Below are 27,753 nucleotides of genomic sequence, written 5' to 3' on the forward strand. Positions count from 1 at the left end.
ACTTCTTTCTGAAATAAGCGTATCTAATATGTATATCGCATATAGGTGGAGACAGTTGAATCCTTTGACTGGCAGAGACAACTGCGCTATTACTGGGATACAGACCTGGATAATTGTGTGGCCAGAATGGCACTCTCTCAGTACACTTATGGTTATGAATATCTGGGTGCATGCCCAAGATTGGTTATTACTCCTCTCACAGTAAGTTATTGATCACTTAAGTTAATATTGACATGAGTGCTTTTCAATCAAAAGTCTTAAAAAATTTTATATGACTTAACTTTTAAAAGGATTTGCTACAAATACATGTTTGTAAAGCAAAAATTTGCATTATTTAATTATGTGCATGATCTTTTGGTGTATTTTAACTGCTATATTTTTTATAGAAAATAGTAATCCTTCCCCCATAGAAAGGAAATGACTTAATTTGTGAGCAGAGTCGGTTCCCTTTATATTGATAATTCATTGCTTTCTTCAGGATCGCTGCTATCTATGCCTCATGGGAGCTTTGCAGCTTGACCTTGGGGGTGCACCAGCTGGTCCTGCTGGCACTGGGAAAACAGAGACTACCAAAGATCTGGCAAAAGCTCTTGCCATCCAGTGTGTGGTCTTTAACTGTTCTGATGGTTTGGACTACAAGGTATAGTTCTTGTATCTAATATTAACATTAAGTGTTTTATGCGTTTTTCTCTATTTGCAACATGACATAACAAAATAAGATGAGGATGGAGTGATCGCAAGCAAGAGAAAAGAAATGAGGCAAAGAATGGCTAAAGTGGAATGAATAGAACAAGGAGAAGAGTCAACACATAGTGGTCTGGGTAGTCTGGGTAAGAATCAAGGCTAGGGATGATTTGTCAAATGGTGAAAAAATAAAAAATCTGTACATGTCAGTAAGAAGAAAGAAATGAGATGAGATATAAGGTAGAATAGCAGGGAAACCTAGGAATAAGGACTAAGTTTACGGTAGGAAATTGGCAACTCAGTGAATGGCACACTGAACATGAAATATGTGGGAGGTGGGAATTCAGGGTAAGGTTTTTCAATACAGCGGTTCTCAAACTTGTTAGTCATTGGACTCCTTTACACCCTTCAAAATTATTGAGACTTCCAAAGAGCGTTTGTTTATATGGGTTACGTCTGTTGATATTTACCATGTTAGAAATAAGAAAACAAATAAAATGTTAGAAATAAAATGTTTTATATACATTTTTATTTGTTTAAAAAGTAACAGTAAATCCATTATATGTTAACATAAACATGTTTTTGTTGAAAACCTTCCAAACAAAAAAAGTCCCACTGTTTTATATTTTTGAAAATCTCTAATATTTTCAAAGTATTACCAAAAAAATTCAAAATATGAGAGCTGCCTATGCTCCACATCCTTGCCCATGCTATCAGGCTCCATAACTGTTGTCAACCTGAGAAGTATGAAATGGTATCCCATTGTATTCCCCTGGTCACTAGTGAGGTTGAATGTCTTCTCAAATGTTTATACTCTAGGATTTCTCATCTATGAAATACCTATTTACATCATTTCCTCGTGTTCTCTTGGCTTGCTTATGCTTTTAAAAGTTGAGTAGCAGATTTTTAATATGTTTTTGATACTGATTTCTTCTCTCAGTTCGGTGTTATCTCTTAGTTCTGTCCTCTAAAAAGGGACACTGACAGCCTAAAAACAGCGATCACCTCCAGTACCCGGACTGTGGTCTTAAGTACCTGTTCCTACTAAAAGTAACCAGAGCTGGCTCTAGGTCAAGGGCAGGAAATTCATAAAATGAGCCTGCAACATCCTGTCCTATCTGAAACAACAACAAGAAAATACCAAAAATTTATGTGATCATATTATTAATCAGAATGTTACTAAAAGGGGTTCTTCATTGACCAAAGTTGGGATAATGTGAGAATGAGAATAATAACTGGAGTGGATCAAAACACATAAAACATTTTTAAATGCATTAATATACAATAATTAATGAAAAAGCATAAAACAAAACTCACTGATCACCTTGGAGGTTTCCAGAGCAACAACTTACGTGAAAAATTGATAAAGAAAAAGAATTAAGTATTTATCCTGCCTTTTCTGTGGACTGTTTTGGGGGATAATAAAAAAGTTGATGAGGAAAATTCCTTATAGAATAATCACAATTAATAAATGCAGAAAAGATGATAATATTATAAATTGGTATTTTGCAACCTTTAAAAAATAATGTGTCTAGCAATGGCCTTTATTGCTAAAACCACTAAAGACTAATTGGAAAATTTATAATGGACAAGCACAGCTGGTAATCCACTGATCAGTCACCACTTTGACAATTAGGAAATATGTATCTCTTGTTATGATATGTAAGCTATGAATTATTCCTGTTCAAACAAACTTCAAACTTTTGAAAAGTAGAGATAAAGATGTATGAGATAAAGGAACATGTTAACACCACAAGAATACAATCAGCTAAATATGGAATCAGGGGAATTTTTTGGGGAAAAATAACTTACAGACCTTCAAAAACGAATTGCATGAAAAAGAGAGGATTCAGGGAACTGCTATAAATTTAAAGAGATTTAAGAGACACGGTAACCAAATGCAGTATTTCTACCTTGCTTGTATCTTTATCCGAACAAACCAACTGTAAAAGGACAATATTAGTACCATTGAGGAAAATTGAACATGATATTAAGTAATTATTGGATTTTTCTTTGAGTAGGCTAACAGTATTGATTTGGGTAATTTTGGGGGTTTTACATGTTACAGAGTTTATGGTGAAATAATATGATGCCTAGGGTTTGCTTTAAAATACTATAACAACAAAAATTGTTGGAGAGTATTCTGAAAATAGCAGAATATTGGTGATTGTTACGCTGGATGATGTATATGTTCTTTCACCCCTTGTATATGTTTGAAATCTTTCAAAATATAAGAGTTTTTTACAGTAGAAATCATCACAAAATAAAATGGTAGAAATAACACCAAAACTTATTTCTAGTGGTCAATTAATAGCTATACAATTCATCTCTGAAAAACAAAACAAAATAGCCCCTGACTGCTTGTCAGCTGAGAGCTGACCTGACTCAGACTATTTGCTTCTCCAGTTGAACACAAACAATTTCACAGACCACCAACTACAGACCAGGTCACAATGCATCCATTATGGAATGAGATGCCATAATCGTGTCTGAGAACACACAAGAATTCTGCCCAAACCACAAAAATAATCTAACACCCCCCTCTCCCGGCTAACCTCTGTAACTGCTTCACCTTTACCAATGACAGCCTCAGCCAGCTATCCATTAGGCTTCTATGTAATATTATTATGATATCCTACCGGCACCTAATCCACAGTGTTGTGGATTGAATTGTGTTCCCTCAAAATACGCTCAAGTCCTCATGCCTAGTATCTGTGAATGTTACCTAATTTGAGTCTTTATATTTGTAAAGATTCTGATGTTTAAAATGAGGTCATACTGGAATTGAATGGACCCTAATCCAATAACTAGTGCCTTTATAAGAAGAGAAAAATGTGGATATAGACACACACAGAAGATGGCCAAGTGAAGGTACACAGGAGGTAGAAATCAGAGTGATGCAGTACAAGAAGCCAAGGAATCCCAAGGGTTGCCAGCAACCACTAGGGGCTACCAAGAGACAAGGAAGAATCCTCCCCGAGAGCCTTCAGATCAAGCATGGCTTTGCTGATACCTTGATTTCAGACTTCTAGCCTCTAGAACTATTAGATAATAAATTGCTGCTGCTTTAAGCCATTCAGTTTATGGCAATTTGTTACAATAACTCTCAAAAATTAACAAAGCAAAACCTCTCTTCACTGACCCTTCCCTAGAATTTGCTAACACAAGCCCAAATCCTCCTAATGACCTTTTGCTGAGAGAATCCTTGGTTCCCCAGTGTGTGGTCTCCCTTACTGGAATAACTGGTAAACCCAATTATGTTTGACTACAGATGTGTTTCTGTTTATATATGACCTGTAGGCATTGACTCTGTCCTTCACTTTTGTTGAAAACAAAGAATTGGAAATTACCTGACTTGAAAAAGTATTTGTTAGCCAGTCAGTCATTGCAAGCATTCCTGTGTTCCTGATCAATGTTTGGAACTGTCCTTTGGCACCCTGGAGGTTTTTGCATCTGGGGCAATGCTCCATAGCAAGATTTTGTTTGAATGAGAGCAAGGCTGCTAGTATCATCTACTGAGCCTCTATGCATGTGGCACATGTTCACCAAGTCACTAGCCATGTCAGGGCTGGATTTCAAACCCCCCGCTCTCCTCCACAGCCAGGCACAAACTGCCCAGCCAGGAGTGGCAGAGAAAGAGGGTCATTTTTGAAGAGCAAATGGAAATGAAGAACCAGCATGACCACAGACATGTTCTCAGAGAGAAAAATATTAGCAAAGAGTCTATATCACAGATCAAGATCTGGAATTTTCTCTGTTATTTCCTTTAAAACTGTTTGTTCATAAGTATCCCGTGGGAAGTCGGCATGTATGCCAGGGCTTGCATGTATCCTAAGTGTGAAGACCACTCCTCCACAACATGGAAGCATTCCTCAGCTTTGTTGTGCAGAACACCAACTTGGTCTTTAGTCCCGTCCATGCTATCATCCCATCCATTCATTCAATTTTCTCTTCTCTTGGCTATATTATTACTAATTTCCAGGGACTATTTTTTATCTCTGACTAATTTCTTTTATAGAGCATCTTGTTTTATTTTAGGAATGTGTTTCCCTTCCAAATCTCTCTGAGAATTCCATTTGAATTTTATAAAATTATTTTCTGTCTTCTAAGTTATCTCCACTTTCTCTAAAGTTCCTCATTAGTTTATTGTTCTCATTCCTTCTCTTTCTTTAATCTTACTTATTTTGGTTCATAAGTATAGATGAAGGACTAATTTAATTAGTGTAAACAGCCCGTTTCCCCCAAATGGCCCTTCCTTGAATGAAAGAACTACCAAGAGCCCCGTGGAAGTACAGAATGTGTGGCCAGCAGGCTTCACATGTCCCATGTAGTCCCACAGGCGCATACCACCATGCCCACCTAATTTTTGTATTTTTAGTAGAGACGGGGTTTCACCATGTTGGCCAGGATGGTCTCCATCTCTTGACTTAGTGATCTGCCCGCCTCAGCCTCCCAAAGTGCCGGGATTACAAGCGTGAGCCACTGTGCCTAGCCTATTCCAGCTTTTTTTTCAAAACTTTCTTCCTGCTAGTTTCCCTTTCCATTATGTTTTTATCAAGCAAGTACAGGTATAAGTGTGGACACAGAAAAGGAGAGAGAGACGCCGATCTATCGGTCTCTCTGTTTTGTGGGAATCAGAGGAAGGGGAGGAAGTAGTTCAGTTGACCACCTTGAAATTTTAAAACCATTGGTTCTATTGTTAAAGAGATAGATCTGTGGTATAATGCAAGATTTGTACACATGCTTAACCAATATCTCCAGTCCCCAAAAGAAATGCAACACTTTAGATGGTACATACTTATTTTCCTCCACCATTAGGATTCTGCTGTAGAAGAAATTAAGAATCATTGCCATAATCTGCGCTGCTATGCCTTCTGCTCAGTAGTTCTTGTGTGTGTCTGCCTTCTAGAATACCTTCTAAAGATAATGAAATCTTCCATTAGTAAAATTTTTCAAGTTTTCTTAAAGTCCTTAAGTTTGTACATTCCATGTGTTAGATTATTTGGGAATCTATTACATACTTACAGAGGTGAGTGGAGTTTATAAACAAGAAGGAAAATTGGTCAGATTGTCATTTTATTTAAAAATAAAACAGATTCAAATCACTTAGACTCAAAAAGATATTTCCTCATGTAGAAAAGTTTACTTCTGACAGAGTCCAATATTCACATAAAACTATTGCTTATTTGTAGATACCACCTTTTTTTTACACTTCAGCTCAAAATTTAATTTTTGAAGGAGTTGAACTATGCAATACAAAGTTGAACTGCTTTATTTTGATTTCAGATGATGGGGCGCTTCTTCAGTGGCTTGGCACAGTCAGGGGCCTGGTGCTGCTTTGATGAATTTAATCGAATTGACATAGAAGTTCTGTCCGTCATTGCACAGCAACTCATTACCATTAGGAATGCCAAAGCGGCAAAGGTAAGGCATTGGGCAATCGACTTTCATGGTAGCAGCCCTTACGTTTGCAGTTAACTCACAGGAAGTTACATTTTAGAAAGGAAGTACTAAAAAAGTTAGGGAGGAATAGCTACACAGATTATGGGATCTCAAGGGTACCTTGGCTCTCCAGAACCAACTGGACTAGAAAATCTAAAGAGAATGAGGTCAGATGAAGATAGTGAGTGGTCCTGTTATTTAAAATTTGTTTTAGCCCCTTATAAGCATGTCTCTAGAGAGGGGTTTCATATTCAGAAGCTGATGGCAGTGAAGGTTGGGACCAAGTCTCTACCACTCTATGTTGACCTTCTGAGATCTGGTCACAATGAGCAGCACTGGTGTTCAGCCTCTGCAAACCAAAACAGCACTGCTCCAAGCCCTGTGAGGGCCCCCACTACTCCATTGGTCCTTTCAGAAGAGCCCCAGACCTCCTCTGGATACACCAATAAGGGTTTATCCTGGCATAGCCTGGAGGACTCCAGACTCAGCTCTAGCTTCAGAGGCAGAGGCTATCTCATTGGAAGGCACCCTGGTAAGAACTGTTAGATATTTTGATTATCACCTCTACAAAAAAGCAAGTTATAGAACAAATAAAAAGAAATCGTGACTTGGACTTTAGTGAGCTGCTAAATTGTGTAAGTCATTGTGGTATGTGCTCACACATATTTCATCTTACACCAACCCTATATGAAGCCTATGTCATTTCCCCCAAAGTAATAGGTGGAAATAATTCAGAGTTAAAAAATATTTTCACGGACACCAAAATTTATCAGATCCTAAAATCTAAGCTCCCCTATATGTACTCTCTCCTGTTCCTGCATACTCTGGGGAGGACTATATTAAATACAAGATCTTTAAATACAGAGATAGCATAGTCTGTATTATGCAAGTGATTATCATCTGGCTGAGCAATTCACTGAGAGCCAAGTGTATGGAGTAAGGGGACAGGGACCAGAGAGAGTAGAGGCAGAGGCAGGATTGAAGCTTTGTCTCTAGAGAACAGCCTTATGAGGGCAGAGGAAGATAGGAGAGCATCCGCAGATAACCAGCCTCATCCTCAAGCTGCCAGTGCCAAATGAGACAGCTGGAGTAGGGTAGATCCCCTGGCATGGATAAACTAAACCACAGAAATGGAGAGGCTTGCTAGCATGAGCAGCCATTCAGCAGCAGCAGAAATGGTCTCCAGTTGCACCACACATTCTCTCCTCCAGGCTGTGGCACATCACCCTACTTCATCCTGGTCTTCCCCTATATTCCTCATGCCTGTTAATAGCACCTTCATCTAGTGGCCCAACTAGAAACCTAGAACTCACCTTGGAATTGACCCATCACTATCAGTCCCAGAATCTAAGCCATCACCAAATCCTGTTAATTTTATCTACGAGATGCTTCTCCTCCCCACTTATACCTCTTGAATTCTGGCTTTCATGTCCCCAGTGATTATTCCTCACTGGTCTCCCTGTCTGTAGCCTGTCTAACCTCTCCCTGCCAACTTTAATCCTATCGATCTACTTGGAAGTCTTCTCTGCTTCCCCCCAAACATGGGACAAAATCTAAATTCCTTAGTTTTAGATTAGCAGTAAACAATCAAGATGCTTAGGCCCAGCCTAACCATACTTCCTGGAACTTTGCCCTTTAGCAAAGTGAATTGCTGGTCATTTCCAGAACGCCCAGTGATTTCTTGCTCCTGCTCCCCTTTCCTGGAATGATGCCCCTATTCCCCTACCTGAAACATCCTTCTTCTTTCTTCAGATCCCAAGCAGGTTGCCTGCTACCCCCATAGGCTTTGCACACACCTGCACTGTAGTATATGTTGAACTTTTTGATCATGGTTTCCAGGTTGATTGCAGACAGCAAGCCTGGGAGTTTCTGGAGGGCTCAAGGGTGAGGATCCTTCAGCTGTGTGCCTCCATGCCTCACCTAGTGCCTCACCTGCAACAGGTGCTCAACAATGTTTGCTGTTGAGTAAAAGTGGAGGGGAGATGACAAAAACTGTGACAGTGGGGCCTCAACAACTCAAGAACTAAGATTAGGTTGGAATTTCTTGGGGAATACCAGAAAGTGGGAGTGGAGAAGGTTTAATGGTCAGTAAATCTAAGATGAATAGAAAATTAGCAGGGCATGGCGGGGCATGCCTGTGGTCCCAGCTACTTGGCAGACTGAGGTAGGAGGATTGCTTGAGCCTAAGATGTCAAGGCTGCAGTGAGCTCTGATCATACCACTTGCACTCTAGCATAGGAGACAAAGCAAAGCCCTGTCTTGAAAACAAAAACAAAAACAAAATAGAGTTGAAATAAAGAGTCTCAGCAAATGTTCAGGCCTAGAAGATCTTAGGACTTATCCAGGAAGGAAGAGACAATTTGGGCAAGGCAGGTGCAGGGAGGCAGAAATCAGGAAACACTGAGCCCAGAAGAGATGTGAAGTAGGCAGGTTAGAGTCAAAAATGTTCCCTGTTGCGCGGCAGGAGGATTCAATCGTCCTTGCTTCAGTGCTTCATTACATGTGTCTCGTATTCAAGTAATAATTAGGTCAAAAGTTTTACAAGTGTCTAGAGGAGTGTTAACTTATACTTTATCTTTGAACAGCTCTCTAGATTCATGTTTGAGGGGCGGGAAATAAAGTTGGTGATGACTTGCGCAGCCTTCATCACGATGAATCCTGGTTATGCAGGCAGAACCGAATTGCCTGATAATTTGAAAGCCCTGTTTAGACCATTTGCCATGATGGTTCCAAATTATGCCTTGATTGCAGAGGTGAGCATCACATTATGAAGCAGCAGAAATGTAAACTTCTTTCTTTTATTTACCATTCAACTCTATCAAAGTAGAAAGTTTCCTTTATGAATGCCCCTAGTAATGGTTATACATTACTAAGTGTGGATGTGATTGTTATGACTTGAAATGTTAAGTTCTGCATGTTTGTTGTTTACTGCTATATCCATAATACCCAGAATGGCATCTGGAATAAAATAGGCCACGAAAACTGGAAAGAATCAATGAATTTAATTAACCAGTTCATTGGGGTTTTTCAGTTCCTCTCTAGGAATTAAAATGTCCGAATTGGTTACAGAAACACAGATTATTTTTATTTCTCTTTGCACATTATTTTTTACTGGAGTCAAGGAATGTTGAGTAGAAGCCTCACGATGATGGTAGGTGAAGATGGTTTATAAGTCTGTATCAACTTAGTTGAAAAATAGTAACCATTAACAAATTAATTCTTTATAATTGTGTTTGTTTTTTCTGTATCTAATTGGGCATCTTTCTATTTAAACTGGGTTTAAATAGCCAAGAATTTAAATGCTAGCCAAAAATTGATGTGTTTAGCCAAGTACAGTGGCTCAGACCTATAATCCCAGCACTTTGGAAGGCCAAAGTGGTAGGATGTCTTGATCCCAGGAGTTAGAGACCAACCTGGGCAATATGGTGGAATCCTCTCTCTACCAAAAATATAAAAATTAGCCAGTCCCATAATGTAGTCACAAAATAAATAAATAAATATTTAATTAGTTAAAAGTAAAATAATTTTTAAAAAAGAATTGATATATTTAAATGTTGTACTTTAAAAAAAAAAAAAAAGAAAGAAAGAAACAGGGTCTCACTATGCTGCCCAGGATGGAACCAAACGAAGCTCAAGCAATCCTCCCACCTCAGCCTCTAAGTAGCTGGGACTACAGGCACATGCCACCCTATCCAGATACATTTTATGCATATTTTTCATGGCACTTTTTATTGAGTTATAAGTTATACACAATAAAGAGCACAGCTCATAAGGGTGCAGCTCAGTGAATTCTTACGCATGTATTCATCTATGTGACCACCAAGACCAAAATATAAGGCATTTTTAGGACTCCAGAAGACCCCTTATATGCTCAGTGCTGCATTTCATAACAAGGGACACTACCCCTTTAGGATGGAATTTCTCAGAAAGCACAGATCACTCCTTTAGCTAATAAATTCCTGTGATAACAGCTAATTTTAAATATTCTTCTATGTGAAATAAAAGTAATTGCTTAAGAATAGAGTAGATTGTGCCAAAGCCTATCATTAGAAAAATTATAGCCTATATTAGTGTATTAGGTCTTTCTTGCATGGTCATAAAGAAATACCTGAGACTGGGTAATTTATTTTTTTAAAAAAAGAGGTTTAATTGGCTCCTGGCTCTGCAGGCTGTACAGAAAGTGTGGTGCTGGCATCTTCTAGACTTCTAGGGTGGCCTTAAGGAGCTTTTACTCATGGTGGAAGGTGAAGCGGGAGCAGACACTGCACATGGCAAAAACAGGAATGAGAGAGAAAGAATGGGTGGGAGGTGCCCCACATTTTTAAATGACCAGATTGCAGGAGAACTCACTCACTATTGCAAAGCAGCACCAAGCCATGGGGGATCAAGGATCCACCCCTATGACCCAAACACCTCCCATCAGCCCCCACCTTCATCACTGGGAATTATAATCCAATGTGAGACTTGGATAGGGATAAACATCCAAACTATATCAATTAGAATAATGCTTACAGCAACTCAGGGGTCCCCCATACCCACTGTTGGCATGGTGGGGTGGGGGGCAGTTAAGGCAGGTAGTATCTTGACCCTCTCTACAAACAGGAACAATAAATGACTTGCTCATTGTCCCAACCTGGTAAGAAAAAAAACAGGCTTAGAGCCCAGTCCAACATGTTGTCCACACCTCATGCTTTGTCCTGTTGTTATATTACTCAGTAATAGATGGGACAAATTTAAAAGTCTAGTCTTCAAGTGCTATTCTTACTATTTTTAGAGTTTAAATGAATTAGATTCTGTCATCAGAATTTTTTTTTTCTTTGAGATGGAGTCTGGCTCTGTCGCCCAGGCTGGAGTACAATGGCACTATCTTGGCTCCTCCTCCCAGGTTCAAGCCATTCTCCTGCCTCAGCCTCCCAAGTAGCTAGGATTATAGGCTCCTTTCACCAAGCCCGGCTAATTTTTTGTATTTTTAGTAGAGACGGTTTCACCACATTGGTCATGCTGGTCTCGAATTCTTGACCTCAAGTAATCCACCCTCCTCGGCCTCCCAAAGTGCTGGGATTACAGGCATGAGCCACTGCACCTGGCCTGTCAGTAAATATTTTTAATCACCTACTGTGTGCAGAGCACTATGCTAGTCAGCAGGGATAGAGCAGAAAACAAAACAGATACCAGTAAGAACTCTGCCTCATTCCAAATTCCGCATCTAAAGCCAACTGCAGTTTTTCAGGCAGATTATAAATAGAAAAAAGGGTCCACAGCCAGCTTCACTGTCAAAGACACTAAGCATCATCTGATTAATGTAACCAAGGATGCAGAAACTTGTAGAAGAAAGGCAGAGGAGAGGCTGACAATCTGCATGGCTTCCCTTGACTCCTAGGAAAACTAAGGGAGCTGGTGGCAATCACTGTCCACTAGGGTGGCGCTCCTGTCAGATCAGAGAAGCTCATTCTTGCTTTTGTACTTGGGCCGAATAACATCATCAAACTTTCATGATGGGAACATTTTCAAAGACTGGGCTCTTCTGCTCCTTGAACCAATTGTCCCCAAAGCTACATCTTCATCTGTAGAAGGAAAACAGAATTAGTGCCTAGGTATACCCCATACAATATTCTGCCTTCCAGTTTCCTGGGGCACAGAAAGCTTTTTTCCCTTCAATCTGTATGTTTCTTTATTAAATGACATAACAACTTGGGAAGGTATAATACTTAAAGTCAATTTTGAATATGTTGGTATCATGCAGATACATTGATATCAATTCAATATAATAAGCATTGCATGATTTTTTCTATTCTAGGTAATTCTATATTCAGAAGGATTTGAATCCAGTAAAACATTAGCAAGAAAAATGACTCAGATGTATAAACTTTGCAGTGAGCAGCTGTCTCAGCAAGATCACTATGACTTTGGCATGAGAGCGGTGAAGTCTGTCCTGGTCATGGCTGGGTAAGAAACCAAAGTAGTCAGGAGTGAAATCCCCAACCATGGGATCAAACACATTAAATGGGTAACTAGGAAAGGCTCTCAGAGAGATGCCTGGCACACAGCAAGTGATTAATAAATGTTGGCTGCTGCTGTTGTCATCATTCTTACCTTGACACTCCCATGACAAAGTTACACAGGTTCTCTCTCCTCATCCCATGACAGTTCTTCACTGTGAATCCTCACATGGTTATCCTCAACAGAAACTGATCCCCAACTAGGCTTTGGATAACATTCACTTCCCCTGAACTCAAATTCAGACGTTAGGTTTTTGTGTACAAAAGCCTTTACCACCATAAGTTGGTATGACTGGACTTAAAAGTCACACCGTCTGTTATGCATATGCAGCAAGGCCAATCATACATGTTGCCTGAGAAAGCCTCAGGAGTGTAAAGAAACTTCATCATTTCAATTCAGTTCAGCTTATGTCTTAGATTTCACCTTTGTCTTTGTAATGGGGTCCAAGCCTAAGCTTCTTTCTAGTGTCTAGTAAAGAAAGAATCTTTCCTCTTTCAAGCCCCAACTTTTCTCTTTATAACTTCTTCAAACTACTATATCTGGAATCCCCCAACTTATTCAGAGCCTCCGAGATGACCTATTTTCTCTCTAGTCCTTCCTCTCAGGCCCTGACTCATTGGCTCAGATTCTGCACATCCAGGAACCCTCTGCCTGGCTCCTGTATCACTGGGTTCTGCACAAATCTCCCTGCAGTTTCCTACTCTCTGTTCTTTTAACCTCTCAGATATAATATGTCCCCTCTTTACAGGATGGCTATTTAAGGACTAGGAATACTAAGAAGTTTGGATAACACTTGCACTGAAGGAGCACAACCACAGTCCAGTGGGTCATAGAGACAGACCAGTGTGCAGTCATGTAGGCTGCAATGCAGGGAGGGCAACAACAGGGCCGCACCCACCCGAGGTTCACGGAGAAGGATAGAGGACAGGAGCTTTCTAGAGAAGGGAGTCACTAGGCTGGGTTTTGAGGGGGAAATAAGAGCAGGCAAAGAACAAGGCAAGATATTCTGGGCAGAGAGAAAAGAAAATCACAGGAATAGGAATCATCATGGTGTATTCAGGGAGCTATAAATTCAGGTTGAATGAAATGGGGATTGGGGAGTGTGTTGAGAAGATGTCCTTGTCATTCTCCTTAAGGCTGCGTAGCCATTGCAGGCTTTGTCAGTGTGCTCTGTTGGAGATGAACGCTGAGCGCACAAGGGAAAGTGATCCTCTCCTTCTAGCAGGAATCCTCAGCGGAAGGGCTCTGCCCTCCCCACAGGTTTAGAAAATCACATTCAACCTTATGTTCTTGTAATATTATCTGAAGTATTCCTTTGAATTTAGATCTTTAAAAAGAGAAAACCCAAACCTAAATGAAGATGTGGTGTTGATAAGAGCTTTACGAGACTCCAATTTGCCAAAATTTCTCACAGATGATGCTCTTCTGTTCAGGTAAGTTTCTGGACATTACCAAGTAAAGCATGGCTATCATGTAGAAGCAAATGGTAGTCTTATCTTCAATTATTTCTTTCTCTAACAAGCTGAAAACTTTCTCATCTTTTCTGGAGAAACTTATTTTGCGGTTTAAGAAATACTCTTAAAGATATTAAAGTTTGGGCATAATTTCAATCATTTATGTTTTTTAATCAAAATATTAATCACCGGACTATGTGCTATACAAATTAGCATTTGGCCATAAGTTCCTGATGTAAGAGAAGTTTCTGACTCACAAAAAGTCAGACCTGGGTCTTAACATAAATATGATTGCTTTTATCCATTTTGTTGTTTGTTATTTAATTTTAGATTTCTCCAAGTTATACATGTATATAGTACATGTAAAAAGAAAATAGATTCATAAATTGGTCTCATGGAAAGCAACAGTCCCCAGCCTTTCACCAACTCCCACTTTCCAAAAACAATCATTTTCCAACTCTTTAATTTAGTTTTGTTATCCCCCTCCAAAGTTCTTAACACCACATTTATGCCATTTTTTTTTTTTTACTTATTTCAGTAGTTGCCCTAGATTTTGCAAGACACATTTACAACTAATCTAAGCCCACTTTCAATTAACACTATACCATTTCGCGGGAAATGTGAGTACCTTGTAATAACAATCCATTCCTCCCTTCTATTCTAATTCCTCCCTTCCATCCCTTGTGACATTGCTGTCATTCATTTTACTTATACATGAGCATACAAAAGCATATATATTATATACACATAGGCATACATAATTAAATACATTGTTGCTATTACTATTTTGAACAAACTGTTATCTGTTAAATCAATTAAGAATAATAAAAAGGTTTATTTTTGTTTTTTTGCTTTGTTTTTTTGAGATGGAATCTCCCTCTGTCACCCAGTCTGGAGTGCAGTGGCATGATCTCGGCTCACTGCAACCTCCACCTCCCTGGTTCAAGCAATTCCCCTGCCTCAGCCTCCTCAGTAGCTGGGATTTCAGGCGAATGCCACTACGCCCAGCTAATTTTTTTTGTGTGTGTATTTTTAGTAGAAACGGGTTTTCACCATATTGGCCAAACTGGCCTTGAACTCCTGACCTCAGGCAATCTGCCCCCTTCGGCCTCCCAAAGTGCTGGGATTACAGGTGTGAGCCACAACACCCAGTCAAGAAAAATGAAAGTTTTTATTTTACCTTCAATCATTCCTTCTTCTGTGCCCTTCTTTTAGGTAGATCAGAGTTTCTGACCTATGTCATTTTCCTCCTCTCTAAATAACTTCTTGTAATATTTCTTACAAGGCAAGACTACTGGCAACAAATTTTCTCGATATTTATTTGTCTGCGAAAGTCTTTATTTTTCCTTCACTTTTGCAGGATAATTTCACAGAGTACAGAATTCTAGGTTGATTCGGGTTTTCTCATATGTTTCACTCCATTGTCCTCTTGCTTGCGTAGTTTTCTGAGAAGTCAAGTGTAATTCTTATCTTTGCTTCTCTATAGGTAAAGTGGGATTTTCTTTCCATCTGGCTTCTTTCTATATTTTTCTTTATCTTTAATTTTCTATGGTTTTAAAATGACATGCCTCAGTATAATTTTTTGATATTTATCCTGCTTCGTGTTTTCTGAGTTTCTTAGATCTAAGGTTTGGTGTGTGACATTAATTAGGGGAAATTCTGTCATTATTCTTTCAAATATTTCTTCTGGGACACAGGGAGGAGAACATCATACACTGGAGTCTGTTGTGGGGAACTAGGGGAGGGACAGTGGGGCATAGGGAGTTGAGGAGGGATAACATGGGGAGAAATGCCAGATATAGGTGACAGGGATGGAGGCAGCAAACCACATTGCCATGTATGTACCTATGCAACAATACTGCATGTTCTTCACATGTACCCCAGAACCTAAAGTGCAATAATATATATATATATATATATATATATATATATGTGTGTGTATATATATATATATGTGTGTATATATATATATACAAATATTTCTTCTGTTCCTTTCTCCCGCTCTTACCTTCTGGTATTCCCATTGCACACATGGTACTCCTTTTGTAGCTGTGCCGTGGTTCTTGGGTATTATGTTGCTTTTCCAGTCTTTATTCTCTTTTCAGTTTCAGAGGTTTCTATTGAGGCATCCTCAAGCTCCGAGATACTTTCCTCAGCTGTGTCCAATCTACTAGTAAGTCTATCAAAGGCATTCTTCATCTCTGTTATAGTGTGCTGATTTTTTATAATGCATTTCTTTTTGCTTCTTTCTTTGGCTTTCCATATCTCTGCTTACATTGCCCAGCTGCTTCGGCATGCTGTTCATTTTATCCATTAGAGCCTTTCACATATTAATCATTGTTGTTCTAAATCCCTGTCCGATACTTTCAATATCCCTCCCATGTCTGGTTGTACTGCTTGCTCTGTCTCTTCAGATTGTATTTTTTGCCTTTTAGTATGCCTCACAATTTTTTCTTGATAGCTGGACATGATGCAGTGGTTAAAAGAAGCTAGGACAAAGGTAAATTGGCCCTAAGTAATGTTGTGGTATGGTGCAGCAGGAGGGAGAATGCTCTATTGTCCTAGGATTAGGACTCAGTCTTTTAATGAGCATATGCCTTTGAACTGTAAGCTTCAAAAGTGTTTCTCAGTTTTTTCTCCCCCTGTTAGGTGATACAGGGTGGCAGAGTACCCTAGAGTTGGGTTTTTCCTTCTCCCAATGAAAGGCCAGAGCCAGCTGGAGTTGATATTTCCCTTCCCCCAGGTCTGTTAGGCTCTGACGAAACTCTAGCAGGTAAGGCTCAGTCAACTCTCCTGGCTTCTTCTTAGGAAGAGCAGAGTGCTCCTGCCTATTTCAGAATTGTTTCTTTTCCCCTCCCCTGCCAGAAGCATGAGGGGATTTCTTTCTTTCTTTTTTTCTCAAATGTGATTTTTTTTTTCATTTCCAACTTTTAAGTTCAGGGATACATGTGCAGAATGTGCAGGTTTGTTACATAGGTAAATGTGTGCCATGGTGGGTTGCTGCACAGATCATCACATCACCTAGGTTTTCAGTCCAGAATCCACTAGCTATTCTTCCTGACCCTCTCTCTCCTCCCACTCCCCACCCTCCAACAGGCTCTTGTGTGTGTGATTCCCCACCATGTGTCCATGTGTTCTCATCATTTAGTTCCCACTTGTGAGAGCATACAGTATTTGGTTTTCTGTTCCTGCATTAATTTGCTAAGGAAAATTGCCTCCAGCTCCATCCACGTTTCTGCAAAGCTTATAATCTCATTCCTTTTTACAGCTCCATACTATTCCATGGTGCATATGTATCACATTTTCTTTTTTTTTTTTTTTTTTTGAGACAGATTCTTGCTCTGGCAACAGACTGGAGTGCAGTGGTGTGACCTCGGCTCACCGCAACCTCCACCTCCCGGGTTTATGCAATTCTCCTGCCTCAGCCTCCCGAGTAGCTGGGACTGCAGGTGCATGCCACCACACCCAGCTAATTTTTTTTAATTTATTTTTAGTAGAGATGGGGTTTCACCGTGTTGGCCAGGATGGTCTCCATCTCTTGACCTTGTGATCCACCCATCTCGGCCTCCCAAAGTTCTGGGATTACAGGCGTGAGCCACCACACCCAGACTATACCACATTTTCTTTATCCAGTCTACCATTGGTGGGCTTTTAGGTGGGTTACATGTCTTTGCTATTTTGAATAATGCTACAATGAACATACATATGCAAGTGTCTTTATAATAGAATGACTTCTATTTCTTTAGGTATATACGCAGTAATGGAATTGCTGGGTCAAATGGTAGTTCTGTTTTTAGCTCTTAAGGGAATCACCAAACTGCTTTCCACAATGGTTGAACTAATTCACACTCCCACCAACTATGTAAAAGGATTCCTTTTTTCTCCACAACCTTGCCAGCATCTGTAGTTTTTTTAGGTTTTTTTTTTTTTTTTTTTTTTTTTACTTTTTAATAATAGCCATTCTAGGATGGGTACAGTGGCTCACAACTGTAATCCCAGTACTTTGGGAGGCCGAGGCAAGTGAATCATTTGAGGTGATCCAGCCTGAGACCAGCCTGACCAATATGATAAAACCCCATCTCTACTAAAAACACAAAATTAGCCAGGCGTGCTGGCGCACGCCTGTAATCCCAGCTACTTGGGAGGCTGAGGCAGGAGAATCTTTTTAACCTGGGAGGCAGAGGTGACAGTAAGCAGAGATCATGCCATTGCACTCCAACCTGGACAACAAGAGTGAAACTCCATCTCAAAAAAATAATAATAACAGTAATAATAGTAATAACAGCCATTCTACATGGTATGAGATGGTTTCACATTGTGGTTTTGATTTGCATTTCTCTATTGATCAGTAATGTTTAGCTTTTTTTCATATGTTTTTTGGCTGCATCTATGTCTTCTTTTGAGAAGTGCCTGTTCATATACGTTGTCCACTGTTTAATGGGGCTGTTTGTTTTTTCCTGTAAGTTTAAGTTCCTTATAGATGCTGGATGTTAGAATTTTACCAGATGCATAGATTGCAAAAATTTTCGCATGATGGGATTTCTCTCAGATATTTACTCCAAGAACCTGGTTGAACTCCTAGAGGTAAAACTCACAAAAGATGTGCCCCTCCACCCTGTGACTGAATGCCTCTGGAGTTTTTCACTCTCAGACATCTCCACATGTAGCCTCAAGCAATTTATCAATTACAGTTCACATTTTCCTACCCTGACACTGGCTTTCATACTAGTTTGCTGTGATCCTATGTATGTGAATGTCTGTGTCTCTAATGTTGAGGGCAGAGGTATCTACAGGCATACCTCATTTTATTTCACTTATTTGACTGCACTTCACAGATATCGTGTATTTTACAAATTGAAGGTTTGTAAACCTTCATCAAGCAAGTTTATCAGCACAGTTTTTCCAACAGCTTGTGTTCACTGTGTGTATGTGTGGCACATTTTAGTAATTCTCACAGTATTTCAAACACTTTTATTATTATATCTGTTGGATCTGTGATCAGTGATCTTTGATGTTGCTATGCAGTTGTTCTGGGAGCACCACAAACTGCACCCATACATGACAGCAAACTTAATTGATAAATGTGTGTCCTCAGTCTGCTCCATCGACAGCCAGTCTCCCATCTCTCTCCTCTTTGGGCCTCCCTCTTCTCTGAGACAATAATATTGAAAATAGGCCAACTAATGACCCTACAATGGTCTCTAGTGTTCAAGTGAAAGGGAGAGTCACACATCTTTCACTTTAAATCAAAAGCTGGAAACAATTAGCTTAGTGAGGAAGGCATGTCAAAAGCCAAGACAGGCTGAAAGCTAGGCCTTTTGTGCCAAACAGCCTCATTGTGAATGCAAAGGACAAGACATTGAAGGAAATTAGAAGTGCCACTTCATTGAATACATGAATGACAAGAAAGAGAAAGTAACCTTATTGCTGATATGGAGAAAGTTTTAGTGGTCTGAATAAAAGATTAAAGCAGCCACAACATTCTATTAAGCCAACGTCTAATCCAGATCAAGGCCCTAACTGTCTTCGATTCTGTAAAGGATGAGAGCCTGGTGAGAAAGCTGTAGAAGAAAAGTTCAAAGCTAGCAGAGATGTGACTGAATTGCTGCAATCTCATAATAAAACCTGCATGGATGAGGAGTTGCTTCTTATAGATTAGCAAGGAAAGTCAGTTTGTTTGTTTGTTTGTTTGTTTGTTTGTTTGGAGATGGAGTTTTGCTCTGTCACCAAGGCTGGAGTAGAGTGACACAATCTTGGCTCACTATAACCTCTGCCTCCTAGGATCAAGAAATTCTCCTGCCTCAGCCTCCCAAGTAGCTGGAATTACAGATGACGCCATCACCCCTGGCTAATTTTGTATTTTTGGCAAAGACAGAGTTTCACCATGTTGGCAAGATTGGTCTTGAACTCCTGGCCTCAAGTGATTAGCCTGCCTCAGCTTCCCAAAGTGCTGGGATTACAGGTGTGAGCCACTGTGCCCAGCCAAAAGTAGTTTCTTGAGGTCGGATCTACTCCTGGTGAAGCAGCTAGCTTCAAACTTCTTTTCCTAGCTAGCTTCATGAAGTTTCCTTCATGAAGTTGAAGCAAAGAAGCCTTTTCCGTAACATAAGATACAAGGTAAAGTAGCAAATGCTGATGTCAAGGCTGTAGTAAGTTATCCAGATCTAGCTAAGAACACTGATGAAGGTGGCTACACTAAGCAACAGATTTTTAATGTAGATAAAACACACTTCTATTAAAAGATGATGCCATATAGGACTTTCATAGTGAAAAAGGAGAAATCAATGCCTGGCTTCAAAGCTTTAAAGGCCAGGCTGACTCTAGTCAGGGGCTAAAGCAACTGGTGATTTTAAGTTAAAGCCAGTGCTCATTTACCATTCCAAAAACCCTAGGACCCTTAAGAATTATACTCAGTCTACTCTGCCTGTGCTCTAAAAATGAAACAACAAAGCCTGGATGACAGCACGTCTGTTTAGAGCATGGTTTACTGAATATTTTAACCGTTTTCCCATTTGCCCCAAGAGTACTCACTGGCAGCACTTGCAGCTGCAGAATTTAACCCGAGATAACTTTGCCATGAAATATCTCACTTTACTATTATTTTCACATTGCTCTAGTATGTTGACTTTGGAAACAAAAGACACCATCATTCTATAGCATTCTTTTTTAGTAGTGGTATTTCCACTTACAAAACATAGTAATTCTTGATCACTGAAAATATCAAATCCTAGAAAGCATAACATTTCTATGCTTGATGTTACCATCTTTTTCATCATTGTTGGCCAAAGTTTCATCTGATGAATCTGATTTTTCCAAAATAGATGGCTCTGATGATTTGAATGATTCTAATGTTAGTTCTGTTCAGAAATAACTCTAAGAACAGTTTTATATTTTATTTTCACACTGAAAAGCAGTCAAATTTGCTGCAGCCTCAAAGAGTGTGTTTATGTAAAATTAAATGAGTACTGGCAACAAGCTGCCCTTTTTTGTTCTAAAAGGGTTAAACCCACCATTGAGAGCTATTGCTCAGAAAAAAAGACACTTTCAAAATGTCACTGCTCATTGGCAATGCACCTGGTCACTCAAGGCGTCTAAGAGAGATGTACAAGATGATGAATGTTGTTTTCATGCCTGCCAACACAACATTCATTCTGTAGCCCAGGGATCAAGGAGTACTTTCAACTTTCAAGTCTTATTATTTAAGAAATACATTTTGTGATACTATATCTGCCATAGATGGTGATTTCTCTAATAGATACAGGCAAAGTTAATTTAAAAACCTTCTGAAAAGGATTCATCATTCTAGATATCATTAAGAACATTTATTATTCATGGTAAGACAGCATGCCAATGTTAACAAGAGTTTGGAAACAGTTGATTCCAACCCTTATGGATGATTTTGATGGATTCAAGACCTCAGTTGAGGAAGTAACTGTAGAAGTGGTGGAAATAGCAAGAGAACTAGAATTAGAAGTGGAACCTGAAGACATGACTGAATGGCTGCAATCTCATGATCAAACTTAAATGGATGAGGAGTTGCTTCTTATGGATTAGCAAAGAAAATAGTTTCCTGAGATGAGATCTATTCCTAGTGAAGATGCTGTGAATGGTGTTAAAATGACAACAAAAGACTTAAACTATTACATAAATATAGTTAATAAAGCAGTGGAAGGGTTCAAGAGAATTGACTTCAATTTTGAAAGTTCTGCTGTGTGGGTAAAATGCTATCAAACAGCATCACATGCTACATAGATACTTTTCATGAAAGGAAGAGTCAATGAATGTGGCAAACATTATTGTTGTCTTATTTTAAGAAATTGCCACAATCACTGCCACCTTCAGCAACTACCACCCTGTTCCGTCAGCAGCTATCAACATTAAGGTAAGACCCTCTGCCAGCAAAAAGATTACGATTTGCCGAAGGCTCAGATGGTCATTTGCCTTTTTTAGCAATAAAGTGTTTTTAAATAAAAGTATGTACATCTTTTAGACATAATGCTATTGTATGCTTAAATGACTACAGTATAGCATAAAGATAAATTTTATATGCAGTGGGAAACAAAAAAATGTATATGAGTTGCTTTATTGCTATATTCACTTTATTGTAGTGGTCTGAAACTGAACCCCCAACATCTCTGAAGGATGCTTATATATAAATATATGATTAAGTTTCACAATAAATGGTAATACCATGTTTGTAATAGGAACTGATACTTTTATCATGTTCTTCCTTTCTGATGCTCCAAGTTTGCTTCTTTCATCATTTTCTTTTTGCTTAGAGAACTTCCCTTTAGCCATTCTTTGTGGCAGATCTACTGGCTACAAATTTGTTCACTTTTCATTCATCTGAGAATGTCTTGATTTCCCTTCATTACAGCGGGTTATTTTCCCTGGGAATAGGATTCTGGAGTGACAGTTCTTTCAGTACTTGAAAGCTGTTGTACCACTTCCCATGTATATGAAACCATAAAAAGGAATGAGATCATGTTCTTTGCAAGGACATAAATGAAGCTGGAAGCCATTATCCTCAGCAAACTAATGGAGGAACAGAAAACCAAACACTGCATGTTCTCGCTTGTTAAGTGGGAGCTGAAAAATGAGAACACGTGGACACAGGGAGAAGAGCAGGGCCCGGAGCCTGTCGGGGGTGGGGGGTACGGAGTAGTGGTCCTGCCTGTGGGTGGGGCGGGGAAAGGGAGAGAATTAAGGAAAATAGCTAATGCATGCTGGGCTTAATACCTAGGTGATGGGTTAATAGGTGCAGCAAACCACCATGGCACATGTTTACCTATGTGACAAAACTGCACATGTACCCCAGAACTGAAAATAAAACATTTTTTTAAAAAGATGTTGTACCACTCCCTGTCAGCCTGCATGAATTCTGCTGTCATTTTATGTGTTTTTTCCCTGTTGGTAAGGTGTGTTTTTTTTTCCTTCTGGCTTCTGCTAAGATATTTTTTCTTTGTCTTCCGTTTTTAGAAGTTTGACTATGTTGTGTCTTCACATGGATTTCTTTGGGTTTATCATGTTTGAGATTTGATCAGCTTCTTAAATCTGCAGGTTCATGGTTTTTGGCAAATGCCTGACATTTTCAGTCATTATTTCTCTGAATATTTCTTCAGTTCTTTCATCTTTCCCCATCATTTGAGACTCCAATGACACAAGTGTTAGATCTTTTGTTATATTTCCATAGGTCCCCAAGGTTGCTCATTTCTTTTTTCAGACAGTTTTCTCTATCTTGTTCAGATTGGATAACTTCTATTATTCTATCTTGCAGTTTACCAATTCTTTTTTCTATCCCTTCCATTTTGCTCTTGAAACCATCTATTGATTTGTTTTGTTATTATATTTTTTCAGTTCTAAAATTTCAAATAGGCTCTTTGTATATTCTTTTTTTCTTTTTTCTTTCTTTTTTTTTTTTTTTTTTTTTGCTGAGATGTCCTTTTATTCTTTTGTTTCTAATGTGTTCATAATGGGTCCTTAAAACATTTTTACAATGTGTATTTTAAGATAATGATCTCACCTGTGTGTAGTCACATGTACCTATAGTCCTGGCTAGTCAGAAGGCTGAGGCAGGAAGATTGTTTGAGCCCAGAAGTTCAAGGCCAGCCTGGCCAGTATAGTGAGACTCTATCCCTTAAGAAATAAAACAAATTTGTCAGACAGTTTTAACATCTCTCTCATCTCAGTGCTAACATTTGTTGATTGCCTCTCTTAGTTTACTTTGAGATCTTTCTGGCTTTTGATATGGTGAATCATTTTTATTGAAGCCTACTTATCTAAGGCATTATGTCATGAGACTCTAGATCTTATTTAAACTTGTTTTAGCTGGCCTTTCCTGATGCCACACCAGCAAGAGAAATTAGAAATGCAACTTTGTTACTGCCAGATGGGGATAGAATTCAACCTCTGTTGACATCTGTTGGGAGCAGTCATTTCTGCTGTGTAGGAGTGGGAGTTCCAGCTCCCACAGCAGTCGTCCCGTGATAATGTTCTGGATAGAACAGTAGAAGCGCCTTATTACTGCTCACCACATGACCTCCACTGATGCCACAGGGGAAGACAGCTTTATTATGCCTGGACAGTGGTAAAAGTCCTGACTCTCCACTGAGCCTCCTCTGATGCCACCCATCAGAGAGAGGGAGGGATGCTCCATTATTCCTGGGTGGGGCTGGAAGTCCAAGCTTCCCATATGGTCTCCACTAATACCAAAGGGGGCATCATTACCTCCCAGTGAGGATGAAAGTGCTGTATCCCTATTTGGCTTTCTCTAACACCATGAGAAAATGAGGAGAGGAATTTGGGGAAACTTGTTACACCCTAGCTAGAGTGGAAGTCTGGGCTCCACACTCAGTCTCTGCTGGTGTGGGTGGGAATAAATAGCTCAGGATTTTTCTGTGATGTTTGGTTAGAGTAGAGCAGTTATTGCCTCAAAGTTTTCTGTCGTGCTGGGCTGCCCCTTCTCGGTCCTTTGAATAAAGACAGCTAGCTTTTCCTGGGGCTTTAAAAAAAAAATCTGTGCCCATTGGCATTTCTGGATTGCCAGGATATAAAAGACAAAAGGACACAAGGGACTTATCACAATGTTATTGCTTGCATCTTAAGATACCTAGCCAGTCTGCTTTCTCTCTACCTTTCAGAGTCTTCTTATCTTTATTTTACTTACACATAATTTACAGGGGTTTTAGTTGTACTTAATGGAAGGAATAGGGAAAAGTAAGTCTGTTCTCTCTTCCTGGAGAAAGAAGTTGGTTGGCACTTTCATGTATTGCTTTTAATACATTTGTATGTTTACAGCTGTTGCTTTTTCAATTGGTAATATATCATGAGCATCTTTTTGTCATGTTAGTATATATGCATGAGTCTATTTTTTTTAACAGCTGCTAGATTGCTATTATATAAGATTGTACTTTGAGACATAGTAAACCTACAGATCTACTTTAATGTGAAAGGTCATATATGGACATTTAGATTTTTCCTAATTGTTTTCTATTCTAATGATGGACATTCCTATACATATATCTTTGCACATGTATGATATTTCTACAGGGAGATTCCTGGAAGCAAGTTTCCTAGGTCATAGGGTTTGCACGTTTTTAATTTAAATGGATTCTCTCAAGTTGTCCTCCAAAGATGGCTTACCCTTTTACATTTACATAAGTGATTTTATGAAGGCGCATATTTTCCCATAAGTGTTTTAAAGAGAGGCCAAATGCAGTAGCCTATTTTAATATTCATTTATTTAACTATTAGTGTCATTGGGCATCATTTTCTATGTTCATTATTCGTTTATAATTATTATTCTTGAAGCGTGTTCCTATTATACTCTTACTTACTGATTTATAGAAACTCATAACCTATATTTGACATAAACATTGGAAATGTTTTTCTAAGTCTCTCATTCATGCTGTAAGTTTGTATATAAATCCTTTTATCTCACAGAAGTTTGGGGTTTGTCTGTTTTTATTTTTCACTCTGTCAACATTTGTTTTACAATTATAGATTTCCTGCCTTTCTTAGAAAGACTACCTTACCACAATGTTGCAAAATTTATCTCTTATACTTTCATCTAGTACTTTCATCACTTTATGTAAGATTTTAACTGTGTCACAAATGTATATGTGTATATAATGTGAGGTAAAGATTTAGCTTTTTTTTCCCTATAGAAACAGTCACATTTTTCCTTCCTCCCTTTCTTATCTAATCTAATTTTTATTTGTATATTCACCTTATTTTTCTGAATATTCACATACAGCTAGCAGTATATGTAGGTGATTTTAGGAAAAATTGAGCTAAAATATAATTTTCAAATAATTTTAAATTTTTTAATGAGATATTTTGTAATTTTTTAAATAATTAAAAATAAGTTCATCACCTATATGTTTGGTATATGCCATGTACTGTGGGAAATACAGAAAGAAACATAAGAGATACTGCTTACTCCCAAAAAGCTCCTAATATACTTAAGAACATTGGTCGACTATACAGGAAACAAACAAAATCATATGTAATATCAGACAAATGATAGATTCTGGTACAGCACGTAGGACAAACTAATACTGTACATGCTCAGAAGAGAAAGATCGATGAGAAACAATAAGACTCATAATATTTCATTTATTGTAACAAATATGGGGAAATATCAATGACCAGTTATTTCTAATTAATTTTATTTTTGTTTTGACAGTGGAATCATATCAGATCTTTTTCCTGGGGTCCAAATTCCAGAACATGATTATGGTATTTTACAGTCAACAATTGTGGATGTCATGAATGGACAAAATCTTCAGCCTGAGATGTGTATGGTTAGAAAAGTGATACAGTTTTATGAAACTATGCTAGTAAGGCATGGTGTTATGTTAGTTGGGCCAACAGGCGGTGGCAAGACCACAGTTTACCGAGTACTAGCAGAAACTTTAGGAAATTTACAAAAACTTGGGATAGAAAATCCCTTTTACCAGGCAGTTAAAACATATGTTCTCAACCCTAAATCAATTACCATGGGTGAATTATATGGAGAAGTTAATAACTTAACCTTGGAATGGAAAGATGGTTTGATGGCACTAAGTGTCCGAGCAGCTGTGAATGATACTTCAGAAGACCATAAATGGATCATCAGTGATGGGCCAGTAGATGCTCTTTGGATTGAAAACATGAATACAGTGCTGGACGATAACAAGATGCTTTGCCTGGCTAACAGTGAGAGGATTAAACTCACACCTCAAATTCACATGCTTTTTGAGGTAAGTGTGCGCATTACTGTGGAGTGAAATAATTCATTAAATTGGCATACCATCATTACTTTTTTTCTCACACTGATGTAGCCTTTACTATCTATAATGTCTATTATTGTTCTCTGTTTACTTATTAAGTTATCCTTTTGTAATAGATTATCAGTCCTGACAGTCACAGTCTCAAATGTTCTTGTCTCTATAAATAGGAAGAACAAAATAAATTCTGGCTTCCTTAGCACTTGCTTTCCTTTGGAGAGAGAGACAGAGATTTGAAATGCATTTCAAATTAAACAATTATTATATTTAATAAGAATAAATTATCCCACTGTGATGTGAATATTTGATGAGGGATTGGAAGAGGAATGTGGACCAAGCACAGCTACAAACATTATGAAGGTTACCATCTGTGCTATATTCATTCATCAAATACTGATTGAATGCCTACTGTGTGATAGGGATTCTAACACAGGAATGAAAAGGAGTATAGAGAAAAGCAAAGAGAATAAAGAAAAAAATACCTATTCCTGCTCATAGGATTTGACGGTATCCTCCTATACTTGTGGGAATTTTTTTCACCTTATACCTCATGTAACTTTCCTCTTCCATTTCTAATTACGTATTGCTCTCCCACTCTCTTCCACACAAAGCCTTTCAGTGTTAAGTTAGACTTTAAAAGTGTGAATCATTTTAAAAGTGTGAACACTGAAGTTGAAGAAATAAGGAAGCATCATATTAGCTGTTTCCTGTTCAACTTTCTTCAACTTTAGGTGCAAGATCTGCGGGTTGCCTCCCCTGCAACAGTCAGTCGGTGTGGAATGGTGTTTGTGGATCCTGAAGAACTGAAATGGATGCCTTATGTTAAAACTTGGATGACAGGTATTTCTGAAAAAGTAAGTGCAACCAGATATTCCCCAATATCTCCATCTGTCAGGACTCACACTACCTTCAGATGTACAAATAGTAGGTTAAGGATTCATTGTTCTTGATTGAGGGGACTTCATTATTTACCTAGTACTCCCTAAGAATTCCTGGAATCCTTCAGGAATGTTTATCTACTCCCCAAATCTGTCCCCATTCCTTGTTATCCCAGCCTGCCAGCCTGCCAGCCTGCCTACTCACCCTGCCTCCTGCCTATTCTGGCTGGCTTCTCCCCAGACTACAAACGCAAGCCACTTTTTTGAGTCCCTAAAAACACAGCTACAACAGCCTGAGGCATTGAGACTTTGAAGAAAGCTTTGTAGAAAGAGGGAAACACAATGAAGAAAAAGAATATTTAAGTCCAGACACTAACCGTCATTGCTTTTGGATTTTCAGAGCCCCAAACAGCCAAAGATAAAAGAAAAAGCAGTTTACATCCTACCCCAATTGTAGGTTCATGACCCAAGACACATTCTAGCCTCAGAGGTATAATTCCACCCAAAGTGAAGTAAAGTTTATAT

General features: G+C 38.8%; 1 protein-coding gene and 1 long non-coding RNA gene across 3 annotated transcripts in view; one reads left to right on the top strand and one right to left on the bottom strand.

The window, feature by feature from the left end:
* The window catches only part of LOC116526854, a 28,272-nt gene extending 15,843 nt beyond the window's left edge, over positions 1-12,429 (bottom strand). Inside the window, exon 1 of the long non-coding RNA XR_004258299.1 lies at positions 12,419-12,429. This is a non-coding gene — a long non-coding RNA (uncharacterized LOC116526854). The remainder of the gene's footprint in view (positions 1-12,418) is intronic.
* The window catches only part of DNAH6 (dynein axonemal heavy chain 6), a 297,682-nt gene that overhangs the window by 102,058 nt on the left and 167,871 nt on the right, over positions 1-27,753 (top strand). For both annotated transcript variants that reach the window (XM_032243483.1, XM_032243484.1), the window contains 8 exons: positions 46-201; positions 479-640; positions 5,971-6,108; positions 8,712-8,879; positions 11,924-12,072; positions 13,452-13,559; positions 25,768-26,323; positions 27,082-27,204. In XM_032243483.1, the coding sequence (XP_032099374.1) occupies positions 46-201; positions 479-640; positions 5,971-6,108; positions 8,712-8,879; positions 11,924-12,072; positions 13,452-13,559; positions 25,768-26,323; positions 27,082-27,204 (1,560 nt within the window). The remainder of the gene's footprint in view (positions 1-45; positions 202-478; positions 641-5,970; positions 6,109-8,711; positions 8,880-11,923; positions 12,073-13,451; positions 13,560-25,767; positions 26,324-27,081; positions 27,205-27,753) is intronic.

This window comes from Sapajus apella, unplaced genomic scaffold (genome assembly GCF_009761245.1).
Source record: "Sapajus apella isolate SASKATOON/1434 unplaced genomic scaffold, GSC_monkey_1.0 scaffold52, whole genome shotgun sequence".
Classification (NCBI taxonomy): Eukaryota; Metazoa; Chordata; class Mammalia; order Primates; family Cebidae; genus Sapajus; species Sapajus apella.